The sequence below is a fragment of the Ranitomeya imitator genome, chromosome 1, assembly GCF_032444005.1.
Source record: "Ranitomeya imitator isolate aRanImi1 chromosome 1, aRanImi1.pri, whole genome shotgun sequence".
NCBI classification, from domain to species: domain Eukaryota; kingdom Metazoa; phylum Chordata; class Amphibia; order Anura; family Dendrobatidae; genus Ranitomeya; species Ranitomeya imitator.
This window is the reverse complement of record NC_091282.1, coordinates 690,902,813-690,930,781: the sequence shown is the minus strand read 5'-3', so window position 1 is coordinate 690,930,781 and position 27,969 is coordinate 690,902,813. Positions and strand designations below refer to the sequence as shown.

The 27,969-nt window shown below is 43.1% G+C and overlaps 1 protein-coding gene across 8 annotated transcripts in view; it reads left to right on the top strand.

Moving 5' to 3' along the window:
- The window catches only part of STRN3 (striatin 3), a 73,490-nt gene that overhangs the window by 28,158 nt on the left and 17,363 nt on the right, over nucleotides 1-27,969 (top strand). For 4 of the 8 annotated variants that reach the window (XM_069730303.1, XM_069730342.1, XM_069730315.1 and 1 more), the window contains exons 2-7: nucleotides 1,490-1,593; nucleotides 3,552-3,625; nucleotides 8,185-8,266; nucleotides 10,884-11,060; nucleotides 22,743-22,875; nucleotides 23,435-23,570. In XM_069730303.1, the coding sequence (XP_069586404.1) occupies nucleotides 1,490-1,593; nucleotides 3,552-3,625; nucleotides 8,185-8,266; nucleotides 10,884-11,060; nucleotides 22,743-22,875; nucleotides 23,435-23,570 (706 nt within the window). Of the gene's footprint in view, nucleotides 1-1,489; nucleotides 1,594-3,551; nucleotides 3,626-8,184; nucleotides 8,267-10,883; nucleotides 11,061-22,742; nucleotides 22,876-23,434; nucleotides 23,577-27,969 lie in introns of all 8 variants that reach the window. The other 4 variants (XM_069730334.1, XM_069730310.1, XM_069730323.1 and 1 more) reach the window with 1 other exon arrangement.

Here is a 27,969-nt window from a genome sequence, read left to right as displayed (position 1 = left end):
CAGGGTTGCTCAACTCTCATCAGTAAACAAGACTGTTTGAAAATTAGTCATCATGTATGTCTGGGCCCACTGCAACCGTTTCGGCTTGTGAACACTGTTCAGGGGTGGCCGAATAGTAGGTTTATGCACCACAGCAAGCCTTTGAAGGATCATACACCTTGAGATTCGAGGGACTTCAGAGGCACCAGCAGCTTCATATATCTGTTTGCTGCTTTGTAATGGCTATTTAGCAACTGGTCTCTTAATCCGATGAACTTGCCTGGCAGAAACATTCCTCATTATGCCTTTATCGGCACAAACATGTCTGTGCTCAGATTCAGCCACAAATCTCTTAACAGTACGATGATCATGCTTAAGTTTTCAGGAAATATCTCATGTTTTCATCCCTTGACCAAGGGATTGCACTAGTTGATGCTTTTCAGCAGCAGAGAGATCCTTTTTCTTTCCCATGTTACTTAAAAACTGTGGCCTGCTTAACAATGTGGAACATCATTTTTAAGTAGTTTTCCTTTAGTTAGAATCACTTGGAAAACTAATTATCACATGTGTTTAAGATTGATTTCAGTGATCCATTGAGACCTGACACACAATAACATCCACGAGTTTATTTGAAAAACAAAAACATTAAATCTTTATGAAACTTAAATCCAATTTGCATAATAATTTGGAACACAGTGTAGATAGAAGCTGACTAATGCAAATAGCATATATTTAACCATGACCTGAATATCTCAGCAATGCGCCCTCTGCTCTTAATTTGTCCAACAATTTGCTTATGTAGCCGGGACTGACGGCCTCATCTGATGTCTTCTGAGTTCAGGGATCTCAGTACCAAATAAACAAAGGTCTGTGCCCTCGATAGGACAGTGATCTATGGTTCAGGTATGTGCCGGGGTGTGACTACATTCATCACAAGCCTCAGGGATCCTGCTCGGACAGCTGGATGTGTTCTTCATGAGAAGTCTTTATTTTAAATAGTGGTGTTCACACTATTCAGACAACCTCTTCTAAAATACTTTATGCCCCTTTTGTCAAACAGAAATACCCTAATCTCTACTACTGCATCCAGCGATGTACACATCTGGTCTCCCGAGGCTCACATGATATTGCCAATTAGTGGCTCCTATTGGGCTGCTGCACTCGCTTCCTCGGAAGTCTAGGAGAGGTGTAAGCGCTGCAGCCCATCCGTTACCGCTCTGACCTCCACCGATCAGTAAGTTATCACCTGTCCTGCGGATAGGTGATAACTTGTTTTTTTGTCTGGACAACCCCTTCAAGTATGTGTAGTTATATATTAAATACGGTACATCCTCGTTTCCGAGACGTTATCTGCCGGAGTCAGGAGGCCCCATACACAGTCGGCAGACTTTAGTTTGGCTACAAATCCCACTGTCGTTTGGTGGCTGTAAAGGATTTTTAAAGGATTTGCCCAGAATGGCCGTTTTTCTTTCCAGGATGTTTTCTGATCGTGTTTCCATTTGTTTTGCAGGCACGGATAGCATTTCTACAAGGTGAAAGAAAAGGTCAGGAAAATTTGAAGAAGGATCTAGTTAGAAGAATAAAAATGTTAGAATATGCTTTAAAACAAGAACGGTAAGTAGCCTAGTATATGCCAGTATATCAACAGATTTCGGGTTTGGGGAGCTCAACTTAGTGATCCATTTCCATCGAAAATTGGCATGAAAGTGACACCTCTGACATTACCCCTGTAAGGAAATATATGATCAGAAAATGACCTGTTATTTAAAATTAGGCTTCCATGTTAAATTTTTTTTTTTTTTGTTTTTAATGTTGGCAATTGTTTTTTTTTTTCCATTTCACTATCCATATCAAAAGTTAAAAAAAAAAATCTTGCAATTTTTACATTGGCCACTGGGACTTTTTTAGACTCGTACTTCTTGTTTCAGAAAATAACATTTGTTCGTTCGACTCTGAGTCTGTCTATTGCTGCTATCTTTTGTATTTGAGCATCTAATGAGTGTGTGCAGACTTCATTAGGAATGAAGGGGGAGCTGTATTATCACCTATAGTGATTGGTGGATACTGTATTATCAGCTGTGTATAGAGATGTTACTTGTCACTGTATTTTTACCTCTGCTGATAAATAGCCTGCTGAAAACTAAAAAAAGAGCCCATTGGGCCAGTTGAAAACTGCAAGATTGCTAATATATATTTTTTAAAATAATAAAAAAAAAAAAAAAAAAAAAAAAAACAGGCTTTTTTTCATAATAGGTCATTTTCTACAGTAATGACCCATTTCTTTTAAGTTACCATGATTTACCTGTATTCATGGTGATCGCACAGGCTCAGAAGCTCATCTGATCTCTGTGGGAGTCCAACAGAGATTATAGTGAGTCTCTCAGTACAGAGTGACTGTTCACACCAGAGTCAATCGGAGATTAAAGCGAGCCTGTCAGCACAGTGTTTTCACACAAAGTACTGGTGCTCGGTGCATCCTTAGTGTTACCAAACAGTTCAGTCCACCTTCCCACTTACTTGTTTTCCATTTATTTCTGCATCGTCTCTTGTTTGATTGACAGCCCTATATAGCCAGTGAAGGCTGGACAGGTGACTGAAGAGTGCACTGAGCTCATTGGCCACACCCAGGGTGCACCGTGTGTCTGTACTTTCTTTTTGAACAGTCATCCTGTGCTGATGAGTTTTTCCACTCCGCAAAAACCATACCCCAAAGACCATGGCGGAATTGCTTTTTTTTTTATTATTATTATTATTATTATTATTACGTTTCATGCAAGCTTGGAATGTTTTTTCACATTTTCTAGTACAGTCTATGGTAAAATAAATGGTGTCATTCAAAACTATAATTCCTCATGCAGAAAACAACTCCTGAAACAAAAGTTTATGGCTTTTGGAACCATGGGAGAAAAAAAAAATGCAAAAATGGAAAATACCCTGGTCATTAACGGGTTAAGGCCGATTTCACATGTCTGACTTTCACGGTCTGCAAATGTGCCACAATTTCTCAAAACCTAAACCAACAGCCACGTATATACGTACGAGGCTGTTGAGTTTGGGTCAAGAATACTGCGGCCAGTCCATACAGCGAACGTGAAAGTCAGACATGTGAAGCTAGCAAAATTGTACTCTCATACCTGCACCTACCTGGATCCAGCATGGGACGCTTTGTGGTCTGCATCAGTGCAGGAGGAGACCTCAAAGTTCTACCTGCAGAAGGACTGCTGTGACCTGTGATTGGCTGCAGCGGTTATGTGCCTTTGAACCATTCTTCATCAGGAAAACTTAAGATATGGCTGCTCAATTCACTTCAAAGCTGCAGCCAAACACAGGCTGCAGTGGTTATCTTCCGGTGCATGTCAGGCGAGTTTGAAATGGTTTATTTCTCCTACCCCCAGGCCCTTTGAGAGCCGATCTTTTTGCACGGACAACCTTGTTAACTCCTGTGACCTGATCAATGTGCTCTTGTTCCTTTCCCCAGTTTTGCAGTGTTATATACCAGTATATGTATATTACCAATCCGCATCTTCAATTCTTGAAATATTTATTTTCTCAACCTTGAATTCTTGTTGTAGGGCAAAATATCATAAATTAAAATATGGAACAGAGTTAAGTCAAGGAGATATGAAGATGCCAGCAATCGAATCGGGTAAGCCTTTGGATGCTTCCATCAATTATTTTGCTCCCTGATCCTTTGTTAGCAGTTGCCAGAATTGTCATTTATTAGTATTTCTTCTGCTGAAAAGTCTCGTTCCATTCAGACTTCTCTTTGTCCATAGTGATATTTCCCGGATTAAGACTATTTGTGACAGATTTTTTTTGTCTGGTTTTATCGATACACCCTTGATTCAAATTAAATTTTTTATTGAATTATAAGAATACGTCCTGCTAGGCAAGCTTGGGGAAAATGTTCAAGGGGTACGTCTTCCCTTTTGAATTTCTCCCCCATCCAGTTAGATTAAAGACAAAGGAGTACACCCTCTTTGAAAACTATGATTATAATCAATATCTCACTGATCACAAGAACAATTTCCAAAATTTTGACAAAACAGAGTTGTATAGAGCATTTTTTTACCCATCACCTGAAAGTAAGGTTAATAATATAACTTTAATTGCAAAATCTTCTGTTTTACTCAAATTGGTTGATGCAAAAATGAGTACACCTCACATCAAAAACTGCTACAATGTAGTATTTTGTATGACCTCAATGATTGGTAAAGACAGCACCAAGTCTTCTGGGCAAGGAATGAATAAGCTGGTGACAGTGCGCTATCTATCTTTTTCCATTCTTGAGCAGCGTCCTTTTTAGAGCCTGGATGCTGGATGGAGAGTAATGACAACTTGTCTGTTCAGAATTCCCCATAGGTGTTCAGATAGGAGACACTTGGCTACTGAATCACTTTCACCCTGTTTTTCTTCAGAAATGCGATGTGTTTTGCATCATTGTCATCTTGGAAAAAATGCAGGTCTACCAAGGACACAAAGTGATGGTACTGTAGCATCTTTTTCAATATAAAGCAGTACATCTGTGAATTCATGATACAATCAATGAAATGTAGCTCCCCGACACCAGCAGCGCTCATACAGCCCCACATAAGGACACTGCCACCACCATGGTTCACTGTAGGCGCCATGCATTTTTCCAAATGCAATGGGGGCACGGGGACAGCCACTCATCAAATTCATTCTGAGCTGCATCGTTCACTACGCCACAAATGTTACTCAAGCAGGGACTGGAGTAGGAGTTTTGGCGCGGAGTATGCCGATGGGCCTCTTCATGAATCGGGTGCATCAGACTTCAGCCCATCTCCATATCAAGACTGGCATGAACAATGCTGGTCTTGATGTAACTGGCCCATACTATCTGTTCTTTAAGAACATTTACATCAGTTTCCTTCTCATCAGAGACAGGAAAACAATGACCGGTAACACCTGTATACACAGCTGATGAAACCAGATCCACCAATCACTATAGGTGATGTCAGGGCAGACCCTGCTCCTTGTGCCTTCACAGGCTTATTAGACACCTCAATATAAACGTAGGGTCTGTCTGTTCACTGTGTACAAAGCCTCATTGGCCAATGTGTAACTTCAGCCAAAACCTGCTGATTAAGGCAAAAATGGCCAATCTTCCACCCTGTATTGGGTGGTCCTGACTCTCCCCTTCATGCAGATATCGAATTCAGAGAGAAGGTTTGTGCAGGTGGATTTATCCCATGGGGAAAAGTGGGACTTATTCTCCTCGCCCCATTGAGAACACATGTACATTTGGCTGAGCAGAGTGCGCCGGTGCATGGGGGGCTTTTTTTTGTCTCATGTCATACTGCTATAGGAGTGAAGGACATTTATTGCAGATGATGCTTGGTCATCTCATGTGATCTGTATACCTTGCTATAAGTTGAGGCTATAGTCACACCAGGTTTTTCTTCTAATATATTTCAATCATCCAATTTTGTTTCTGCCAGACATCAAAATGTGATGTTTGTCTTGTATTTGGAGCAGAAGTGGTGTGAACAGAGCCTTATCTGTTGGTCAGATCGCAGTCTGTCCTCTGTATGTTGCTGACCATCCTTCACCTTCCTGAAATTGCTTACACAAGTATGCCTTAGTCATGTAAAATGTGCTACGCTAATCTGCGAGTTAATTACTTTTTTTAGCATATGTCTTTGTCATGTTTTTCCCATTGATGATGATAAAATTAATATACTGTAGATACTCGAGTATAAGCCAGCCCAAATCTAAGCCGAGGCACCTAATTTTACCACAAAAAAACTGAGATAACTTATTGACTCGAGTAGAAGCCTGGTATGCATGGCCTCCTCATACCTATCCTGGCATGCATGGCCCCCTCGTCCCCTATCCTGGTATGCATAGCTCCCTAATCCCTATTCTGGTATGTATGGCCCCCTCGTCCCTATGCTTGCATGCAGGGCCCCCATCAGAAACATATTAAAAACAAAAAAACATCCTACTTACCTTCTTGTGATCCCTCACAGTCTTGTTTCGATGCCAGCAGCTGATTTATGATTGTAAGCACCGCATGGCAGTGACATCATGCGCTGCTTACAAGCCGAGGACGACTGCCGGAATACTCACTGCCCCCCACACTGGGACTATGGGAGTGGAAGCCAGTGAATGTTCATTGCTCTTTAATAGTGGACACAGTAGTTGCAGCCGCCGTCTTTCTACAGTGGCTGGGCGATTGTGTGCCTGCTACTAAAGAGAGTGAAAATTTGCTGCCCTCCACGCCCATAGGAGTGAAGAGCAGTGAATATTTATTCCCTTAAGTAGTGGGCACATGTGATCGCCCGGCAGGTACAGGAAGCCGGTGGCCCTAACTACTGTGCCCGCTATTAAAGAGAAATTAATAAAAAAAATAAGAAAAAAGTAGGAGCGCACTTACCCTGGTGTGGTACACATCACTTTATTAGGACATAGAAAGTGGACAGCAGTGGGGCAGGATCAGCCATGGACAAGTTTCGTGCTAGATGGCACTTCAACGGGTCCCGTTGAAGTGCCATCTAGTACGAAACGGCCGTTGTCCATGGCTGATCCTGCCCCTCCCTGCTGTCCACTTTCTATGTCCTAATAAAGTGATGTGTACCACACCAGGGTAAGTGCGCTCCTACTTTTTTCTTATTTTTTTTTCAATTGGACTTCTTATATGTTTCTGGAAGCTTCACCCCTGACATTTTGTGTGGAGGATATATCCAGCCAATACTGCAGTCACAGGTGCTAGACCGTTTGGTTTATACGGTCGGTGGGTTTGTAATATCAGCAGTGCGGATACACATGTGCGTTCTGTGCTTTTGGATTAAAGAGAAATTAATATTCACTGCCCCCTACGCCCATGGAAGTGGAGAGAAGTGAATATTCAATTTGCTTTAGCAGCGAACACTCCCCTTCCGTCTTGTGGGACCCTCAGTAGATTCTAAGCCGAGGAGGGCTTTTTCAGCATAAAAAATGTGCTGAAAATCTCCGCTTTTACTTGAGTATATACGTTGTATATATTTTTTTATTCGCGCTCACATTTATTTTTGTGAAATTAGAGGTGAGCAGCCACTAGGTGGAACCTGTCTGTTTCTTAACAGAATTTGTTCTGTATCAAGTAAGACTGTGAAGTTAAAAAGAATCTGTCACCAGATTTTTGTTTTTTGTTTTTTTTTTTTCTTCCCCCACCATCTGATAGCGTCGTCTTGTAGTGGCAGAGACCCTGATTTCAGAAATGTCACTTACTGGGCTACTTGCTGCAGTTTTGATAAAATCAGTGTTTTATCTTCTGCAGAACTAGCAGCTCTCTAATGCTGAGCTCTGTTACACAAAGTGAACAGTGGTGTGGGCGGAGCTTTACACTGCACAGTCAGAAAACTACCAATCAGTGAAGGGAGCGAGGCTACACAGAGCAGGAGGACTACAGCAGGGGTCCCCAACTCCAGTCCTCAAGGCCCACCAACATGTCATGTTTTCAGGATTTCCTTAGTCTTGCCCAGGTAATAATTGCATCACCTGTGCAATGCAAAGGAAATCCTGAAAACATGACCTGTTGGTGGGCCTTGAGGACTGGAGTTGGGGACCTCTGCACTACAGGACATGAGATATCTAGTCCTGCAGTGATAATCCTCTGCTGGTAAAACACTGATATTATCAAAACTACATCAAGCAGTCCAATAAGTGAGACATCGCTGGAATCAGGATTTCTGTCACTATATTATGCTTCTCTCCGTTTACGTGGCAAAAACATGGTGATCGTTTCCCTTTAACCAGTGGCATTTTGTTCTGTGCTTTTGATAGTATATTTTATAGATTTACAGTAGATATAACTTTAGGCAGCTGATTTTAGAAAATCAATTTTGTTTATCACATGAAAAAATATTCTAAACTAAGAGAGCGATCCTCATTTAAGACCCTCATCTATTAAGTATAACAAGAGCAGCTTCAAGGGATCATTGCACTCTGGAGGACAGACCACACTGGATTTTTGTGTGAACTGTGCAATACTTCCTTCCCCCTATGGTGGCGCTGCAGGAGAATGGAGCACTTCTGCCGGAGATTTAATCTGCTTTGCCTTAGTCCTCTGATCAACGTATTTATGGGGATTCTTCTAACCATGACTGTCATTTGTGGATGTGACCTGCGGCCTGGCTTTGCTGGGTCTAAGGAGTAATATCTTGCTGATGACATCCATCATTATTTACTGTTGCCTTTCAGAAGAAACCAAAGAATCCGAGATTCCCCCAGGGCTTCCGAATAGTCAGCTGACCTGGAAACAAGGCCGACAGCTGTTGAGACAGTAAGTAAATAAGTAAAGACATATGGCAGATTTAGTTACCGGCTCATAATACTGTTTTTGATGGGTTGGGAGGCAGATCATGGGGGCTTCGGGCTGACAAATGTGCTTCCAGCATCACAAAGTGTTTGATGAATTGAGTTTAATTCCCATCTAAAGTCCAGTTTTGCATCAGATTGACCACCAAAACAATTCCTCTATAAAAGAAAGCTCGCTATGATCCTCTTCACACAAAACAACTTGTAACCAACTGAGGTAGTGAAGTAATAACACGATCAAAGTTTATAAAAATATAGAATTCTTTATTAATACATTTAGACAGAAGTATTTCAATACGTAGAAAATATAACTACAAATAACTGTTATATACAATTTACAGCAATAGTGAACACACCATTGCGCATGGACTAGAATAAAATTAGCAACAGAGACAAAGTATAGAGAGTGTGACTGATCCTAAACCTGCCAATCTACATAATATGAAGACAATATCATGACAGAATAGTCCGTAAGTTTGCAGATTGATATAGCCCTAACTAGTATATCAGCTTAATGGAGCATGCTAATATAACACCTGAATGGATAATTAGCCCTTATAAATAAGGGGTGAACATTAACTAAATAAACATGGTAACAGAGGGTCACAAAATAGACCCAACCTATATGTATAGGATTAAACATCCACCAGGAGAATATAGCATAATAAAGTCAGTCCATTACCTGCGGCCATATCGGTACAGTATAGCAGTCACACGAACACCTCGACGCGCGTTTCGCTGACCCCGCAGCTTCGTCAGGAGGTGACCCATGATGTATATGGCGTCTATATATATCCTAACAGTAATTGTCTAGCTGTCTGCAGCTGTAGCGGCGCGTACCCGGCATGTTGTCGCTCCGTACTGAGCCCGGCGCTCAGGGATCACGTCTTCCGGCCACATGATCCGGTCACCTGACCGGACCCGTTGCCAAGACTACGCGATGCCGCTACTGAGCGCCGAAGCCCACACCGAACGACAGCGCATGCTCGGGACGCGCATAAGTCTGCATCTATTACAAGACTCTACTCCGGTAAGAAATCCCCACTATTGTCGGTACTATTGCCGTCACCGACCCCCAAATGGGGTAAATAGACTCAAGTACTGTACAGGTGAACTGTCAATACATATCACTAAGTGTCCTCATCCGTTATTGTGCAGATCCCAATATATATGAATAGTGCCTATATACTTATACAATAGTTGTATATGAATATGCAATGTAACATCCAGAGTGTATAGATCAAAAAGCATTCTATTAACAATAAAAATAATAAAAATAAAAAGTACAAAAAAGAAAAAGAAAACCACAAATTATGATATGTGGAATATATAAATACATAAAGATCCACCGCTCTAAGCCATTCCCAGTTTTGCATCAGGTCTGCAGCAACGTCTACGAACCTAGTGCGGTAAGGCATAGTTTCACATGCAGGCCCTATGTACCCGGCCGTCTGGGGAGTTTTCTACTGAATGGTATATAAATCTGCATTTTTGTGCAGTATTCACCTTTCATTCTTGGAAATCTGTCTCTACACCTATGGTTACTGTAGTTACTGTAATGGCTGCCACTGGTGGTTGTCACTAAGCCAGGGTTTTCACAAGCGACATCTGAATAGAATAGCAGAGAACTTCTTACAAGAATGCCACTAGCCATGGGGGCCTGTGAGCCCCCTACATGTGCTGCTGGGGAACAGCTATTATGGCGCTCTGCACCTTCCAGCCTAACTTTGACTACAGATGCAAGAGTGCATTGATCAGGCACGGTCTTGAGGTGGAACTGTTCTTTCACACCTCTCGTGTCTCCCCTTTTCCTCATAGTTTGTAAGCTTACGAGCAGGGTCCTCACTCCTCCTGGTATCTGTTTTGAACTGTATTTCTGTTATGCTGTAATGTCTATTGTATGTACAAGTCCCCTCTATAATTTGTAAAGCGCTACGGAATATGTTGGCGCTATATAAATAAAAATTATTATTATATTATTATTATTCACAAGGTTCTTCGCACATCAGAGCTCATCTGAGTGATATTTTTCAAAGACTTTCAATTGAGCCCACCTTAAGTAGTGGATAAGAGCAGCACTCTGCTCAATGCTGCTGCCCCTCTGCCCATAATTTGTGATTGTTGGAAATTCTGCACCCAAGACCCCAAATTACTGACCAGTCACTGTGCCTTGCCTAAAGTCTTGTGAAAGTGTAATTCCATGCTGCTTCAATCAAAAAAGAAAATTAAAGCAACTTTTCAGTTGGTAGTTATTAAAAATGTTAGTGTTTTATGTCTACAGCACCTATACAGACCTATGCTTCTCCATGGTAAAAGGCAGCAAACACCTGTGCAGTCTGATTCCGCTGTCATCTTTCCTCATATCTATACCCATTATTCCGCTCGTATGTATGTAATGAAGATGTAGTGGACGAATTGAGATATGACTGAAGCATCAGGCTACACAGGGTTTGTCTGTCTGTGTCTATTGGGACACATAGGTCTGCATTGGTGCTTTTTAAACGCAAAAGATGATCCTAACTGGAAAGTGTTTGAGAATGGACAGCTCTTTATGTTGAGCTTACTGTGCTCTTCTTGTGCAGGTATCTTCAAGAGGTCGGCTATACAGATACAATACTAGATGTCCGGTCACAAAGGGTACGCTCTCTGCTCGGACTATCAGGTTCTGAGCCCAATGGTTCAGTGGAGCCAAAGAACCTAGAACAGATTCTTAATGGCGGAGATGCTTCACTTAAACAAAAGGGACAGGAAAACAAAAGGTATACATGTGCGTCCTCCCTCATGTTTTTATATATCCGTATACCAGCACTTTTTTGTGGAGAAATCATTACAAACTGAATGTTACTAAAGGCTGTAGATATTTGTGAAGGCACACACTTGCATATATGCATGTGCGGGTGTATGTATGTGTGTGTGTATATCTCTCAAAAAAATAAAGGGAGCACTTAAACAACAAAATAAAACTTCTGTGAAATCAACCTGTCCACTTAAAAAGCAACACTGTTTGACAATCAATTTCACATGCTGTTGTGCAAATGGAATAGACAACAGCTGGAAATTATTGGCAATTATCAAGACACACTCAAAAAAGGAGTGGTTCTGCAGGTGGAGAACCACAGACCACATCTCAGTACCAATGCTTTCTGGCTGATGTTTTGGTCACTTTTGAATGTTGGTTGTGCTTTCACACTCGTGGTAGCATGAGACGGACTGTACAACCCACACAAGTGGCTCAGGTAGTGCAGCTCATCCAGGATGGCACATCAATGCGAGCTGTGGCAAGAAGGTTTGCTGTGTCTGTCAGTGTAGTGTCCAGAGGCTTGAGGTGCTACCAGGAGACGTGGAGGGGGCCATGGGAGGGCAACAACCCAGCAAGCAGGACTGCTACCTCAGCCTTTGTGCAAGAAGGAAAAGGAGGAGCACTGCCAGAGCCCTGCAAAATGACCTCCAGCAGGCTACAAATGTGCATGTGTATGCACAAACGGTTAGAAACTGACTCCCTGAGGATGGTCCGAGTGCCCAACGTCCACAGCTGGGGGTTGTGCTCACAGCCCACCACCTTGCAGGATGCTTGGAATTTGCCACAGAACACCAGGATTGGCATATTCACCACTGGCGCCCTGTGCTCTTCACAGATGAAAGCAGGCTCACACTGAGCACATGTGACAGACGTGACAGAGTTTGGAGATGCCGTGGAGAGCGATCTGCCTGAAACATCCTTCAGCATGACCGGTTTGTCGTGGGTCAGTAACGGTGTGGGGTGGCATTTCTTTGGAGGGCCGCACAGCCCTCCATTGGCTCGCCAGAGGTAGCCTGACTGCCATTGGGTACCGAGATGAGATCCTCAGACCCCTTGTGAGACCATATGCTGGTGCGGTTGGCCCTGGGTTCCTCATAATGCAGGACAATGCCAGACCTCATGTGGCTGGAGTGTGTCAGCAGTTCCTGCAAGATGAAGGCATTGAAGCTATGGACTGGCCCCGCCCATTCCCCAGACCTGAATCCAATTTAACACATCTTGGACATTATGTCTCGCACCATCCGCCAACATCACGTTGCACCACAGACTGTCCAGGAGTTGGCGGATGCTTTAGTCCAGGTCTGGGAGGAGATCCCTCAGGAGACCATTCGCTGCCTCATCAGGAGCATGCCCAGGCGTTGTAGGGGGGTCATACAGGCATGTGGAGGCCACACACACTACTGAGCATCATTTCCTTGTCTTGAGGCATTTCCACTGAAGTTGGATCAGCCTGTAACTTCATTTTCCACTTTGATTTTGAGCATCATTCCAACTCCAGACCTCTGTGGGATATTAGTTGTGATTTACTTAAATAATTTTTAGGTTTTATTGTTCTCAACACATTCCACTATGTAATGAGTAAAGATTTACAACTGGAATATTTCATTCAGTGATATCTAGGATGTGGGATTTTAGTGTTCCCTTTATTTTTTTGAGTATTGTATGTATATATAGTTGGAGAGATAGATATCTATATAGATAGATATACTAGATGGTGGCCCAATTCTCACGCATCGGGTATTCTAGAATATGCATGTCCACGTAGTATATTGTGTAACATATAATCCCTTTAAAAACAAATATATTTATTTAGAAATAGTCTAAAAAAATACCACTGAACACAGAAAAATGGAATACAGAAACGAATCCACTAAGTGCACCTTTCCTCACAGATAGCCCTACACTCACCTACTATCCCTTCCTGACAGTGGAGGTTGGCACCCTGATAGATATTTTGGCGCCCCCACTCCGCGACGGCTGACACCTGCTATCCCTATTAATGTAACTAGTCAGCTATAGGAGGGAAAACAATGAGCAATAAAAAGAAATGAAGGAAGATGTAGGGTAGAGAAAAACTAAGGTGCACAAAAATCCTATATATCAGGGTGCCAACCTCCACTGTCGGGAAGGGATAGTAGGTGAGTGTAGGGCTATCTGTGAGGAAAGGTGCACTTAGTGGATTCGTTTCTGTATTCCATTTTTCTGTGTTCACTGGGAAGTGGTATTTTTTAGACTATTTCTAAATAAATATATTTGTTTTTAAAGGGATTATATGTTACACGGTTTTTGATTTTCCCTTTTGTTTATTTGTTTTTTGGATGTTTTTTCTTCCACGTAGTATATTGCCCAGCCACGTAGTAGATTGCCCAGCCACGTAGTAGATTGCCCAGCCACGTAGTATATTGCCCAGCCACATAGTATATTGCACAGCGACGGAGTATATTGCACAGCGACGGAGTATACAGCACAGGGCCACGTAGTATACAGACTTAAAATAAAAAATAAACATATACTCGCCCTCCGTTGAAGTCCTGGCCCTATGTGCGGTGCACGCGGCAGCTTCCGGTCCCAGGGTTTGGTATGGGCACAGGACCTGTGATGACGTTGCAGTCACATGACCGTGACGTCATGGCAGGTCTTTCTCGCAGGACCTGTGATGACGTCGCGGTCACATGACCGTGACGTCATGGCAGGTCCTTGTCGCATACCATCCTTGCCACCGGAACCTGCCACTTGCATGGATCTGTCACCAAAGCATCGCGAGGAGCGGGAAAGGCGCTGGAATGTGAGTATATGATGATTTTTTATTTATTTTAATTATTTTTAACATTAGATATTTTTACTATTGAGGCTGCATTGCTCTGACTGAAAGTGAAACTTCACTTTCAACAGCCAATCGTAATATTTCACCAATGAAAATTGGTAAAATATTACAATCCAGCCATGGCCGCTGCTGCAATATCATCGGCCATGGCTGGAGACCGCGATCTGCCACCGATCCACCGCCCCAGTCCTCCATCCTGTCCTGTGCTCCGCTCCCCTCCTGTCCGCTCCCCCTTCCGTCCGATCCAAAACACCCCCAACCACCTCTCCCCCCTCCCCCCCCCTTGTCCTATCCCACCCCCCTCGTCCGATCCCACCCCCGCATACTTACCGACCTCCGATGTCCGTCCGTCTTCTGCATGGGCGCCGCCATCTTCCAAAATCTGACGGCCGGCAGATTCATTCCAAGTACATTTTGATCACACTGATAAAACCTATCACAGTGATCAAAATAATAAATAACCCCTTCACCCTTTATCACCCCATAGTTAGGGACAATAATAAAATAAAATATATTTACTTTTATTTTTCCACTATGGTTAGGGTTAGACCTGGGGTTAGGGCTAGACCTGGGGTTAGGGCTAGACCTGGGGTTAGGGCTAGACCTGGGGTTAGGGCTAGACCTGGGGTTAGGGCTAGACCTGGGGATAGGGTTAGACCTGGGGTTAGGGTTAGACCTGGGGTTAGGGTTAGACCTGGGGTTAGGGTTAGACCTGGGGTTAGGGTTAGACCTGGGGTTAGGGTTAGACCTGGGGTTAGTGTTATGAACAGGTAATTCAGAACCACAATGGACCTTGAAGTTCAGAGCACACAAAGTGACCTGACATTGACCAAAAACATAGGACGAGCTCTGAGACGTGGAAACTCTGCTGACCGCAATCCCTAATCCTATCACACCACACCAGAGGTAGCCGTGGATTGCGCCTAACGCTCCCTATGCAACTCGGCACAGCCTGAGAAACTAACTAGCCCTGAAGATAGAAAAATAAGCCTACCTTGCCTCAGAGAAATTCCCCAAAGGAAAAGGCAGCCCCCCACATATAATGACTGTGAGTAAAGATGAAATACAAACACAGAGATGAAATAGATTTCGCAAAGTGAGGCCCGACTTACTGAATAGACCGAGGATAGGAAAAATAGCTTTGCGGTCAACACAAAAACCTACAAACAACCACGCAGAGGGGCAAAAAGACCCTCCGCACCGACTAACGGTACGGAGGTGCTCCCTCTGCGTCTCAGAGCTTCCAGCAAGCAAGAAAAAACAATATAGCAAGCTGGACAGAAAAAACAGCAAACAAAAGTAACACAAGCAGAACTTAGCTTATGCAGGATAGACAGGCCACAGGAACGATCCAGGAGGAAGCAAGACCAATACTAGAACATAGACTGGAGGCCAGGATCAAAGCACCAGGTGGAGTTAAATAGAGCAGCACCTAACGACTTAACCTCATCACCTGAGGAAGGAAACTCAGAAGCCGCAGTACCACTCTCATCCACCAAAGGAAGCTCATAGACAGAACCAGCCGAAGTACCACTCACGACCACAGGAGGGAGCTTGGCCACAGAATTCACAACAGTACTCCCCACCCCCCCCTTGAGGAGGGGTCACCGAACCGTCACCAGAGCCCCCAGGCCGACCAGGATGAGCCACATGAAAGGCACGAACTAGATCGGCAGCATGGACATCAGAGGCAAAGACCCAGGAATTATCTTCCTGACCATAACCTTTCCACTTAACCAGATACTGGAGTTTCCGTCTCGAAACACGAGAATCCAAAATCTTCTCCACTATATACTCCAATTCCCCTTCAACCAAAACCGGAGCAGGAGGATCAATAGATGGAACCACAGGTGCCACGTATCTCCGCAACAATGACCTATGGAACACGTTATGGCTGGAAAAAGAAGCCGGAAGAGTCAAACGAAAAGACACAGGATTAAGAACCTCAGAAATCCTATATGGACCAATGAAACGAGGCTTAAATTTAGGAGAGGAAACCTTCATAGGAATATAACGAGATGACAACCAAACCAAATCCCCAACACGAAGTCGGGGACCCACACAGCGCCTGCGGTTAGCGAAACGTTGAGCCTTCTCCTGGGACAAAGTCAAATTGTCCATTACATGAGTCCAAATCTGCAGCAACCTATCCACCACAGTATCCACACCAGGACAGTCCGAAGACTCAACCTGCCCTGAAGAGAAACGAGGATGGAACCCAGAATTGCAGAAAAACGGCGAAACCAAAGTAGCCGAGCTGGCCCGATTATTAAGGGCGAACTCGGCCAAAGGCAAAAAGGACACCCAATCATCCTGATCAGCAGAAACAAAAGATCTGAGATATGTTTCCAAGGTCTGATTGGTTCGTTCAGTCTGGCCATTTGTCTGAGGATGGAAAGCCGAGGAAAAAGACAAATCAATGCCCATCCTAGCACAAAAGGCTCGCCAAAACCTCGAAACAAACTGGGAACCTCTGTCAGAAACGATGTTCTCTGGAATGCCATGTAAACGAACCACATGCTGGAAAAACAATGGCACCAAATCAGAGGAGGAAGGCAATTTAGACAAGGGCACCAAATGGACCATCTTAGAGAAGCGATCACAAACCACCCAAATGACCGACATTCTTTGAGAGACGGGGAGATCCGAAATAAAATCCATAGAGATGTGTCCAAGGCCTCTTCGAGACCGGCAAGGGCAAAAGCAACCCACTGGCACGAGAACAGCAGGGCTTAGCCCGAGCACAAATCCCACAGGACTGCACAAAAGAACGCACATCCCGCGACAGAGACGGCCACCAAAAGGATCTAGCCACCAAATCTCTGGTACCAAAGATTCCAGGATGACCAGCCAACACCGAACAATGAACCTCAGAGATAACTTTATTCGTCCACCTATCAGGGACAAACAGTTTCTCCGCTGGGCAACGGTCAGGTCTATTAGCCTGAAATTTTTGCAGCACCCGCCGCAAATCAGGGGAGATGGCAGACAAAATTACCCCCTCTTTGAGAATAAACGCCAGCTCAGGCAAACCCGGAGAATCGGGCACAAAACTCCTAGACAGGGCATCCGCCTTCACATTTTTAGAGCCCGGAAGGTACGAAACCACAAAGTCAAAACGGGAGAAAAACAGCGACCAACGAGCCTGTCTAGGATTCAACCGTTTGGCAGACTCGAGATAAGTCAAATTCTTGTGATCAGTCAAGACCACCACGCGATGCTTAGCTCCTTCAAGCCAATGACGCCACTCCTCGAATGCCCACTTCATGGCCAGCAACTCTCGATTGCCAACATCATAATTTCGCTCAGCAGGCGAAAATTTCCTGGAAAAGAAGGCGCATGGTTTCATCACCGAGCAATCAGAACTTCTCTGCGACAAAACAGCCCCTGCTCCAATTTCAGAAGCATCAACCTCGACCTGGAACGGAAGCGAAACATCTGGTTGGCACAACACAGGGGCAGAAGAAAAACGACGCTTCAACTCCTGAAAAGCTTCCACAGCAGCAGAAGACCAATTGACCAAATCAGCAACCTTCTTGGTCAAATCAGTCAACGGTTTAGCAATACTAGAAAAATTATTGATGAAGCGACGATAAAAATTAGCAAAGCCCAGGAACTTCTGCAGACTCTTCAGGGATGTTGGCTGAGTCCAATCATAAATGGCCTGAACTTTAACAGGGTCCATCTCGATAGTAGAAGGAGAAAAAATGAACCCCAAAAATGAAACCTACTGAACACCAAAGAGACACTTTGACCCCTTCACAAACAAAGAATTAGCACGCAGGACCTGGAACACCATTCTGACCTGCTTCACATGAGACTCCCAATCATCCGAGAAGACCAAAATATCATCCAAGTATACAATCAGGAATTTATCCAGGTACTCTCGGAAGATGTCATGCATAAAGGACTGAAACACTGATGGAGCATTAGAAAGCCCGAATGGCATAACCAGGTACTCAAAATGGCCTTCGGGCGTATTAAATGCTGTTTTCCATTCATCGCCCCGTTTAATACGCACAAGATTATACGCACCACGAAGATCTATCTTGGTGAACCAACTAGCCCCCTTAATCCGAGCAAACAAATCAGACAGCAGCGGCAAGGGGTACTGAAATTTGACCGTAATTTTATTTAGAAGGCGGTAATCAATACAACGTCTCAGCGAACCATCCTTCTTGGCCACAAAAAAGAACCCCGCTCCTAATGGCGACGATGACGGGCGAATATGACCCTTCTCCAAAGACTCCTTCACGTAACTCCGCATAGCGGCGTGCTCAGGTACAGATAAATTAAACAGTCGACCCTTAGGAAACTTACTACCAGGAATCAAATCGATAGCACAATCACAATCCCTATGCGGAGGTAGGGCATTGGACTTGGGCTCATCGAATACATCCCGGTAATCAGACGAGAACTCTGGGACCTCAGAAGGGGTGGATGATGAGAGAGACAGAAATGGAACATCACCATGTACCCCCTGACAACCCCAGCTGGACACAGACATTGATTTCCAATCTAATACTGGGTTATGGACTTGTAGTTATGGCAACCCCAACACGACCACATCATGCAGATTATGCAACACCAGAAAGCGAATATCCTCCTGGTGCGCAGGAGCCATGCACATGGTCAGCTGGGTCCAATACTGAGGCTTATTCTTGGCCAAAGGCGTAGCATCAATTCCTCTCAATGGAATAAGACACTGCAAGGGCTCCAAGACAAACCCACAGCGCCTAGCAAACTCCAAGTCCATCAAATTCAGGGCAGCGCCTTAATCCACAAATGCCATGACAGAATAGGAAGACAAAGAGCAGATCAAAGTAACGGACAAAAGAAATTTCGACAGTACCGTACCAATGGTGGCGGACCTAGCGAACCGCTTAGTGCGCTTAGGACAATCGGAGATAGCATGAGTGGAATCACCACAGTAGAAACACAGCCCATTCTGACGTCTGTGTTCTTGCCTTTCCGCTCTGGTCAAAGTCCTATCGCACTGCATAGGCTCAGGTTTATGCTCAGATAATACCGCCAAATGGTGCACAGATTTACGCTCACGCAAGCGTCGACCGATCTGAATGGCCAAAGACATAGACTCATTTAGACCAGCAGGCATAGGAAATCCCACCATGACATCCTTAAGGGCTTCAGAGAGACCCTTTCTGAAAATAGCTGCCAGCGCACATTCATTCCATTGAGTGAGCACGGACCACTTTCTAAACTTCTGACAATAAATCTCTATCTCATCCTGACCCTGACACAGAGCCAGCAAATTTTTCTCTGCCTGATCCACTGAATTGGGTTCGTCGTACAGCAATCCGAGCGCCAGAAAAAACGCATCAATATTACATAATGCAGGATCTCCTGGCGCAAGGGAAAATGCCCAGTCTTGAGGGTCGCCACGTAATAAAGAAATAATGATCTTAACTTGTTGAACTGGGTCACCAGAGGAGCGGGGTTTCAAAGCCAGAAATAGTTTAATTATTTTTAAAATTCAAAAACTTAGCTCTATCTCCAGAAAATAACTCAGGAATAGGAATTTTAGGTTCTAACATAGGATTCTGAACCACTAAATATTGAATGTTCTGTACTCTTATAGTGAGATTATCCATCAAAGAGGACAGACCCTGAATGTCCATGTCCACACCTGTGTTCTGAACCACCCTGATGTAAAGGGGAAAAGAAAGACAGAACACAGTGCAAAGAAAAAAAAATGGTCTCAGAACTTCTCTTTTCCCTCTATTGAGAAGCATTAGTACTTTGGGCCTCCAGTACTGTTATGAACAGGTAATTCAGAACCACAATGGACCTTGAAGTTCAGAGCACACAAAGTGACCTGACATTGACCAAAAACATAGGACGAGCTCTGAGACGTGGAAACTCTGCTGACCGCAATCCCTAATCCTATCACACCACACCAGAGGTAGCCGTGGATTGCGCCTAACGCTCTCTATGCAACTCTGCACAGCCTGAGAAACTAACTAGCCCTGAAGATAGAAAAATAAGCCTACCTTGCCTCAGAGAAATTCCCCAAAGGAAAAGGCAGCCCCCCCACATATAATGACTGTGAGTAAAGATGAAATACAAACACAGAGATGAAATAGATTTAGCAAAGTGAGGCCCGACTTACTGAATAGACCGAGGATAGGAAAGATAGCTTTGCGGTCAACACAAAAACCTACAAACAACCACGCAGAGGTGCAAAAAGACCCTCCGCTCCGACTAACGGTACGGAGGTGCTCCCTCTGCATCTCAGAGCTTCCAGCAAGCAAGAAAAACCAATATAGCAAGCTAAACAGAAAAAACAGCAAACAAAAGTAACACAAGCAGAACTTAGCTTATGCAGGATAGACAGGCCACAGGAACGATCCAGGAGGAAGCAAGACCAATACTAGAACATTGACTGGAGGCCAGGATCAAAGCACCAGGTGGAGTTAAATAGAGCAGCACCTAACGACTTAACCTCATCACCTGAGGAAGGAAACTCAGAAGCCGCAGTACCACTCTCATCCACCAAAGGAAGCTCATAGACAGAACCAGCCGATGTACCACTCACGACCGCAGGAGGGAGCTTGGCCACAGAATTCACAACAGGTTAGGGTTAGACCTGGGGTTAGGGTTAGGCTTAGAACAAGGGTGTGTGCGGATTTGGCTGCGGATCCACAGTGGATTGGCCGCTGCAGATTCATAGCAGTTTTCCATCACGTTTACAGTACCATGTAAACGTATGGAAAACCAAACCCGCTGTGCCCATGGTGCGGAAAATACCGCACGGAAACGCTGCGTTGTATTTTCCGTAGCATGTCAATTCTTTGTGCGGATTCCGCAGCCTTTTACACCTGTTCCTCAATAGGAATCCGCAGGTGAAATCCGCACAAAAACACTGGAAATCCACGGTAAATCAGCAGGTAAAACGCACTGCGTTTTACCTGCGGATTGTTCAAAAACTGTGCGGAAAAATCCTCACACGAATCCGCAACGTGGGCACATAGCCTTAGGGTTGGAATTAAGGTTAGGGTTGGAAATGGGGTTAAGATTATGGTTAGGGGTGTGTTGGGGTTAGGGTTAGGCTTGTGATTATGGTTGGGGTTAGGGGTGTGTTGGGGTTAGGGTTGTGATTAGGGTTATGGCTAGAGTTGGGATTAGGGTAGGGGTGTGTTGGGGTTAGTGTTGGGGTTAGAATTGAGGAGTTACCACTGTTTAGGCACATCAGGGGTCTCCAAACGCGACATTGCACCACCATTGAGTCCAGCCAATCTTGTGTTCGAAAAGTCAAATGGTGCTCCCTCCCTTTCGAGCCCCGACGTGCGCCCAAACAGTGGTTTACCCAAACATATGGGGCATATGGGGTTCAAAGTGCTCACCACACCTCTAGATAAGTTCCTTGGGAGGTCTAGTTTCCAAAATGGGGTCACTTGTGGGGGAGCTTCAATGTTTAGGCACACAGGGGCTCTCCAAACGAGACATGGTGTCCTCCAAAGATTGGAGCCAATTTTTCATTCAAAAAGTCAAATGGCGCTCCTTCCCTTCCGAGCCCTGTCGTGCGCCAAAACAGTGGTTCCCCCCCACATATGGAGTATCGGAGTACTCAGGGCAAATTGTACAAAACTTTCGGGGTCCAGTTTCTCTTTTTACCCTTGGGAAAATAAAAAAATTGTTGCTGAAAGATCATTTTTGCGACTAAAAAATGAAATGTTCATTTTTTCCTTCCATGTTGCCTCTGCTGCTGTGAAGTACCAGAAGGGTTAATAAACTTATTGAATGTGGTTTTGAGTACCTTGAGGGGTGCAGTTTTTAGAATGGTGTCACTTTTGGGTATTTTCAGCCATATAGACCCCTCAAACTAACTTCAAATGTGAGGTGTCCCTAAAAAAAAAATGGTTTTGTAAATTTTGTTGTAAAAATGAGAAATCACTGGTCAAATTTTAACCCTTATAACTTCCTAGCGAAAAAAAAAATGTTGTTTCCAAAATTGTGCTGATGTAAAGTAGACATGTGAGTAATGTTATTTATTAACTATTTTGTGCCACATAAGTCTCTGGTTTAACAGAATAAAAATTTGAAAATTGTGAAATTTTCAAAAAAATTTCCAAATTTCCGATTTTTTTTTTTTTTTTTTTTTTTTTTTTTTTTCACAAGCGCAAAAAATTATCGACCTAAATTTACTACTAACATGAAGCCCAGTATGTCACGAAAAAACATTTTCAGAATCGCTAGGATCCGTTGAAGCGTTCCTGAGTTACCTCATAAAGGGACTCTGGTCAGAATTGCAAAAAATGGCCAGGTCATTAAGGTCAAAATAGGCTGGGTCATGAAGGGGTTAATATAAGAGTTTTGGCTCCTGGAAGAATGGGAGGGAAAAATGCAAAAATGATAATTGTGGCGGAAAGGGATTAGAGATGTCTGACAATTATTTATTTATTTTTTTTGCATAATTTTTTCCAAGAGTCCTAATTTTTTTCAATTTTTGTTGACATAGCCATTTGAATTCTTGTTCTTGCATGGCACCATTCGTTTTACTAATCAATGTCCTGAAAAACAATCTTAAAAAATTCCAAGTGCAGTGCAAATGGGAAAAACATGCAATTCTGCAATTGGTTTTTGGATTTTTTGTGTTATATTTCTTAAAAATGACTTGTCAACACGATTTCCAGGTAGCCACAATTCCAGTCCTATATAAAATTTAAGATTCTATAAGTCCAGAAGGCAAAGGGTGGAACTTCTCTTTGCACCTGAAACATTACATAGCGAATTTGCACAAATGATGAACAGGAGGGTGTAATAATCTATGTATTGATTTGTGAACTCTCTTTGTAGGAACTCAGGTGATGTACTCGAAACTTTTAATTTCTTAGAAAGCGCAGATGACAGTGATGAAGAAGATGAAGGGGACCTTATAGAAGAGGTCACAGATGGCAATGACAAACAACGGTTAAACAAAAAACATAAAGTAAGTTATGGTAGACTATGAATGCCTACTGTACAACCAAAATGAAAGTGCTTCTCCAGCTGAAGAGCACGTCTTATCCCTTTTTAAAGGGACCCTGACAGCAGGATCGGCACTTGTAAACGAATTATATGGCTGCATTTATCTTATAATGGTGATTACAGGCAAGTCCTTTGAGTGGAGCAAGTTCACAGTATGTCTGGATTGGCACCTTGTTGAAGATCATTCTTCACGTACTCTTGTGAATAGGACTAGTCCAAGAGGCTCACTTGTCCAATCTCACCATAGTGCCCCCACTAAGGCGTGACTGAGTTTCCTGATCCGCCCTCCACTGCCACCTGGGAATTTGATTCCTGCGGCCACTCATGAACATTGGGACTGCAGGCATTAGTGCATTGTATCGCTGCCTTGATGCCAAAGGCTTGCAGTATAGAGGATGGGAGAATAGTGCCCCCTTGTCAGAGATCAGCCATTAGCTAATGCTTCAGCTCACAGGCTTGTTCTTCTTGACAATGAATAGATTGTGCGAAAACATCTCATCTCAAACTTCTCCTTTAAACAGATTGGAAATGAAGGTTTAGCGGCAGAACTTGCTGATGACACAGAGGAAGCATTGAAAGAGTTTGATTTTCTTGTGACTGCAGAAGATGGCGAAGGAGCCGGAGAGGCCAGAAGTTCAGGAGACGGGACTGAGTGGGGTAAGTGTACGTATTCTTTTTTATCTAGACACTGGGGCTTTACATGGAAAAACCAATAGAACTGGCCAGCAAGAATTTTGACTTGAACTTTTAGATTTGACCAAGCTGCTTGTCATGGATTCTTGTGTATGTAGTCATTGCCACACAAACTGAGTATATTCTGTTTTATTGGTCATTGGCTGCAGAATGCAAAGGCTCTTATTAGTTTGCCAAGCTGTACCTTTTTATCAGGGTTAAGGTTTTTCTTTTTGTAACCCGTTTTATTGAATTCACAACTTAACCCTTTTCGTGGACATAATTGTATATCCAGACTGCATATGATTTGGGGGTTACAGTTACTGATAAAATGGTATAGGAGTCGTTCCCGTGCGTAGCTCCTGCTGTGTACGGTCGGACAGAGCCGTGCCGATCCCATCGCTCAAACCTCTCTGTCAAGAGTGACAGCAGCACGTGAGGAGTTTGACAAAGGCTAAAAAAGGAAGAGATTGCCCGGTCTGGGCCTGATGGCCGTCTAACTCCAACACTGACCTGTTACATAATGCACTGTGCAACATAGGTTTTACTATGTAATATCACTAGCAAGTACTATAAAAGAAACATGGTTTTAGTGTTAGAAAAAAAAAGGAAAACATAATGGTAAAAAAATAGTTAAACAGCTCCCTGCAAAAGCTGTCAGAGTCATATTTGTTCCAAAATGGTATGACTAAAACCTACACCTCATTAAGCAAAAACAAGCCCTCGTGCAGTTCTGTAGACAGAAAAAGTTAGGACTCCTCCTATAATGCAGCGACCAAAATACCGTAAGTGGTTTTTCTGTAAGTGATTTTGCATGTGAAAATGTATTAAAATATAAAAAGGTGGGTATCACTGTAATCGTATCAACTAACAGAATAACGTTGGCTTGTCAATTAAACTCTAAAAGATTAACATTTAAATAGCATTCCAGATTTAGTGTTATGTGCATGCCTATTACCGCCCAAAAATTGAACAGTGATCAAAAAGTTGCACTTGCCAAAAGTGGGACGAGCGAAAACCGCAAATTGTTCTGTTAAAAACAAGCCTTCCTATAACACTATCTACAGACCTGTAAAATATGGTGACAAATGAAGATTTTTTTTTTTTTGTTATAAAATAATAAAACTTTTTCCTTTGCAAAATTAGCAGAACTTAAAAAATAAAATGAATAAAAATTAAATTTGTGATGCGGTGATTTGATCAACCCACACAGTAAAGAGCACATATGTATATTGAACGATGTCAGTATGGGGTTAAACACTATTCATCTGTCGCAGGTGTGTGGCGCGAGCACCAGTTTTGAAAAATATGAAAAACCCCCCCCACACACACGTTTGATTTGCCCTCCTTTCCCCTTCCCCCCCCATTAAAGATTAATATAATAAATTACAGGTATGGTATCGTTGCTGCTCCATGTCAGTCCACTGAGGCTGGAATAGCTGCAATTGTAGGAGCCCTGTCCTTCTTTGGAGAATTGTGAAATTGCGATTAAGAGACGTTATCATGTCAGGGGAGGACGGGATAGTCGGCAAGAACTTACAAAGGTGTCTCGTTTTGTCAGGATAATGCGCCTGCCCATAAGCATTGCCCTGCAGAAACTTTGAGATCAGCTTTGAGTTTGACAATCTGATGGGCCACATCTGATTGTTTCTTTGTGAAACAAACAAGCAAATAAATAATTAAAAGGATGAAAATTTACAACAAATGAGATGGAAATTTTTGTTGTGGAGTCATGATTTGCCGAACAAGATAAAAAATGTTTAAAAGTGTTAGAAATACTGCTTGAGATGAAAAGAGATCATTTTGAATAAAATAGTATAAATTTGAAAATTGTCTTTTTTTCCTAGGCTAGGCCAACTTTGTCATAATGAATAAAAATGCATTAAATTCTCGTGTGCCCGCTGTTCCCATTAATAAGTGGGGCTCAGTAACCTGTTTCTTGAGTCGTTAAGCAGGAACTTTCCAGACTGTTTAAGGCGAAATAGTTTGCATAACAGCGTGCAGAACATTCTTCCCATGCATTGTTTGTATTGCTTGTGGCCCACACCATCCTTCGTCACTGGTGTGGTGGGGGATTCTGTAGTCCCAGTGTGAACGCAGTGATTTAGCTTGTGGAAAAACATTCCCCATGCATACAGTGTATTAAATCAATATGCCATCATTCTCTTTTTGCCTTATTTATCACATTAGTGTGTCTATTCCCTGTAAGCACACAATCCTTTGGGAGCATCCTGGGGGGAGCACAATTTTGGGATTAAAATTGTGTCTAATAATGAATGTGAGCGATTAGATTGAGATGAAACCCTGTAGAATGTTTTTTAGGTCCTGTTCACACTGGCTGCAAGGTTTATACTTTTGTTGAATCCTTGAGTAAAATCATTCAGTTTCTGTGGTTAATTTTTTTTTTTTTAAATGTAAACCAACATTACATTTTAACTTTCAAAAGACTTTGAGATCTAACAGAGAAATCAGACATGTGTGAACAGAACCTTAACCAAACTTGCCCTTGTTCATTCTTTGTGTTTCCTTTTTGAGCAGAGGACCGGTCAGAAATTACTAGTCTTTGTTCCCGTTCCTCCCCTCAGTAGTCCTCAGAGATATGGACCTTTTTTATTTTTATATATTTTTCCCCTCGAAGTGGGCATGGTTCACTTGATCCTCCGGGGCGTGTCTTTAGGCTGGCTTGCAAAATGACCACCTGAACCACGCCCCGTTGAAAAGACCATAAAAATTGGCACTTAATAAAAAGGCCCTGATCTCTGGAGCTGTATAGGGTATTTTGGCAAAATTAAAAATCAGTATACCAAGGGGATCAGCGAGAATAAAAATAATACTCTTAGCACTTGGTGACAGGCGCACTTCAAAGAGAGCCTGCCACACAAACTGATGTATTAGAAAAAGGATGTCCACGATATTGCTAGGAACATTTACATCCACAAAATGTGGCCACAGTGCCACCCAGGTTCCTTGTTATACAGCGCCTGTCATATGGTACTAGTGTAAGCAACAAGTTAGGTTCCCTATCAGAGCTGCTGAGCGAGCTCACGGGATTGCAGAAACACTATTCTTTTCAGCACACTCCTCGTGGTTGACATGTTGCACACCATTATACTGGATATACTGACTCAGTACTACAATGCTCCAATATGAAGACGTTGGTGTCGGTGACTGTCTTTAAACCCTTAAGAAAATGAAGACTAAGTGCTTGTGTCTCCTAAAAATACTGTTTATTGACCATGAATGGCATAAATGACACCACTGATGTCTTCTGCTTTTACTAAACTGTGTGTCTGTAACTTACTAATAAAAAGTATTTCCCTGGATGTTCAGATCTTGTCATAATGGCAGACTTTTACATTGGACCGTCAGTGATTCCCTTACGAGGGTTATGCTAGCCAGTGTAATTACACCCACCTAATTACCCATCCTCCAGCTTCCCCCTGCAAAAGTGTAAAGAATGGAGACCGCCAATGAAACCACCAGATGTAGCACGCGATGATGGATCATGTCATGCACTCAAAAGCTGCTGCTTTTTCAGCCCTCATCTGGCAAAAATCAGTTTACAGGGTGTAATTGTACAATCCTGGGGTCCGTGCTGTAACAGGACGGTCGTAGTGACAGATTCTCTCTGTAAGGCTTGGTTCACACTTGTGTTTTCATTTTCTCAACCACTCGAAAAGGAAATTCGCCAACGGGTTGCGATGATCTCTTTCAGGAAGTCTGACATCGAATATTTGTTCCCATGCTTTCTTTATACTTTAAAGACAATCTGTCAGGATGGTTTTGTAAAGTAAAGACCTGGCTGTAATACTGACTACATTGATGCCTTTGGTGATGAAATCTGCTTTCTGGCTCTTCAGTAATCGGCATTTGATGTTTTCTGATGATTAGATTTTTATGCACTTGGTGTTATGCTCCCTGACTGATTCTCCAGCCTGTCCACCTGCCTCCGCCCTGCAATTTTTCACCCTGACCCCCTCAGCCCTGTTATTTTTTTTATTTTTTTTCTAATTTCCCCCAGATCACTCCGCCCTGCAAATGATCGGTCACTGGTGAGATGGCAGATAACTGATAAAGAGATGGCAGATAACTGATAAAGCAGTGACCTATCACTGCAGACAGGGAGGAGAAGACCCCCTGTACAGTCCGGCCCCTGTGCACCGAAATCTAATTAGCAGAAAACTTCAAATGGTGACTAAATTGGAACCACAAAATGGATTTCTGCACCAAAGGTGTCAATGTAATCAGTATTACAGCGCTGACAGTTTGGTTCTAAGTTCAGGACACTTTTTTTTTTATTCTTTTGGTTCGGGTGTCCAATCCACCAATCTGTGTCTCACACTAGTTTGAAAATACATAAAACTGGTGATACCCTCCTCACTTA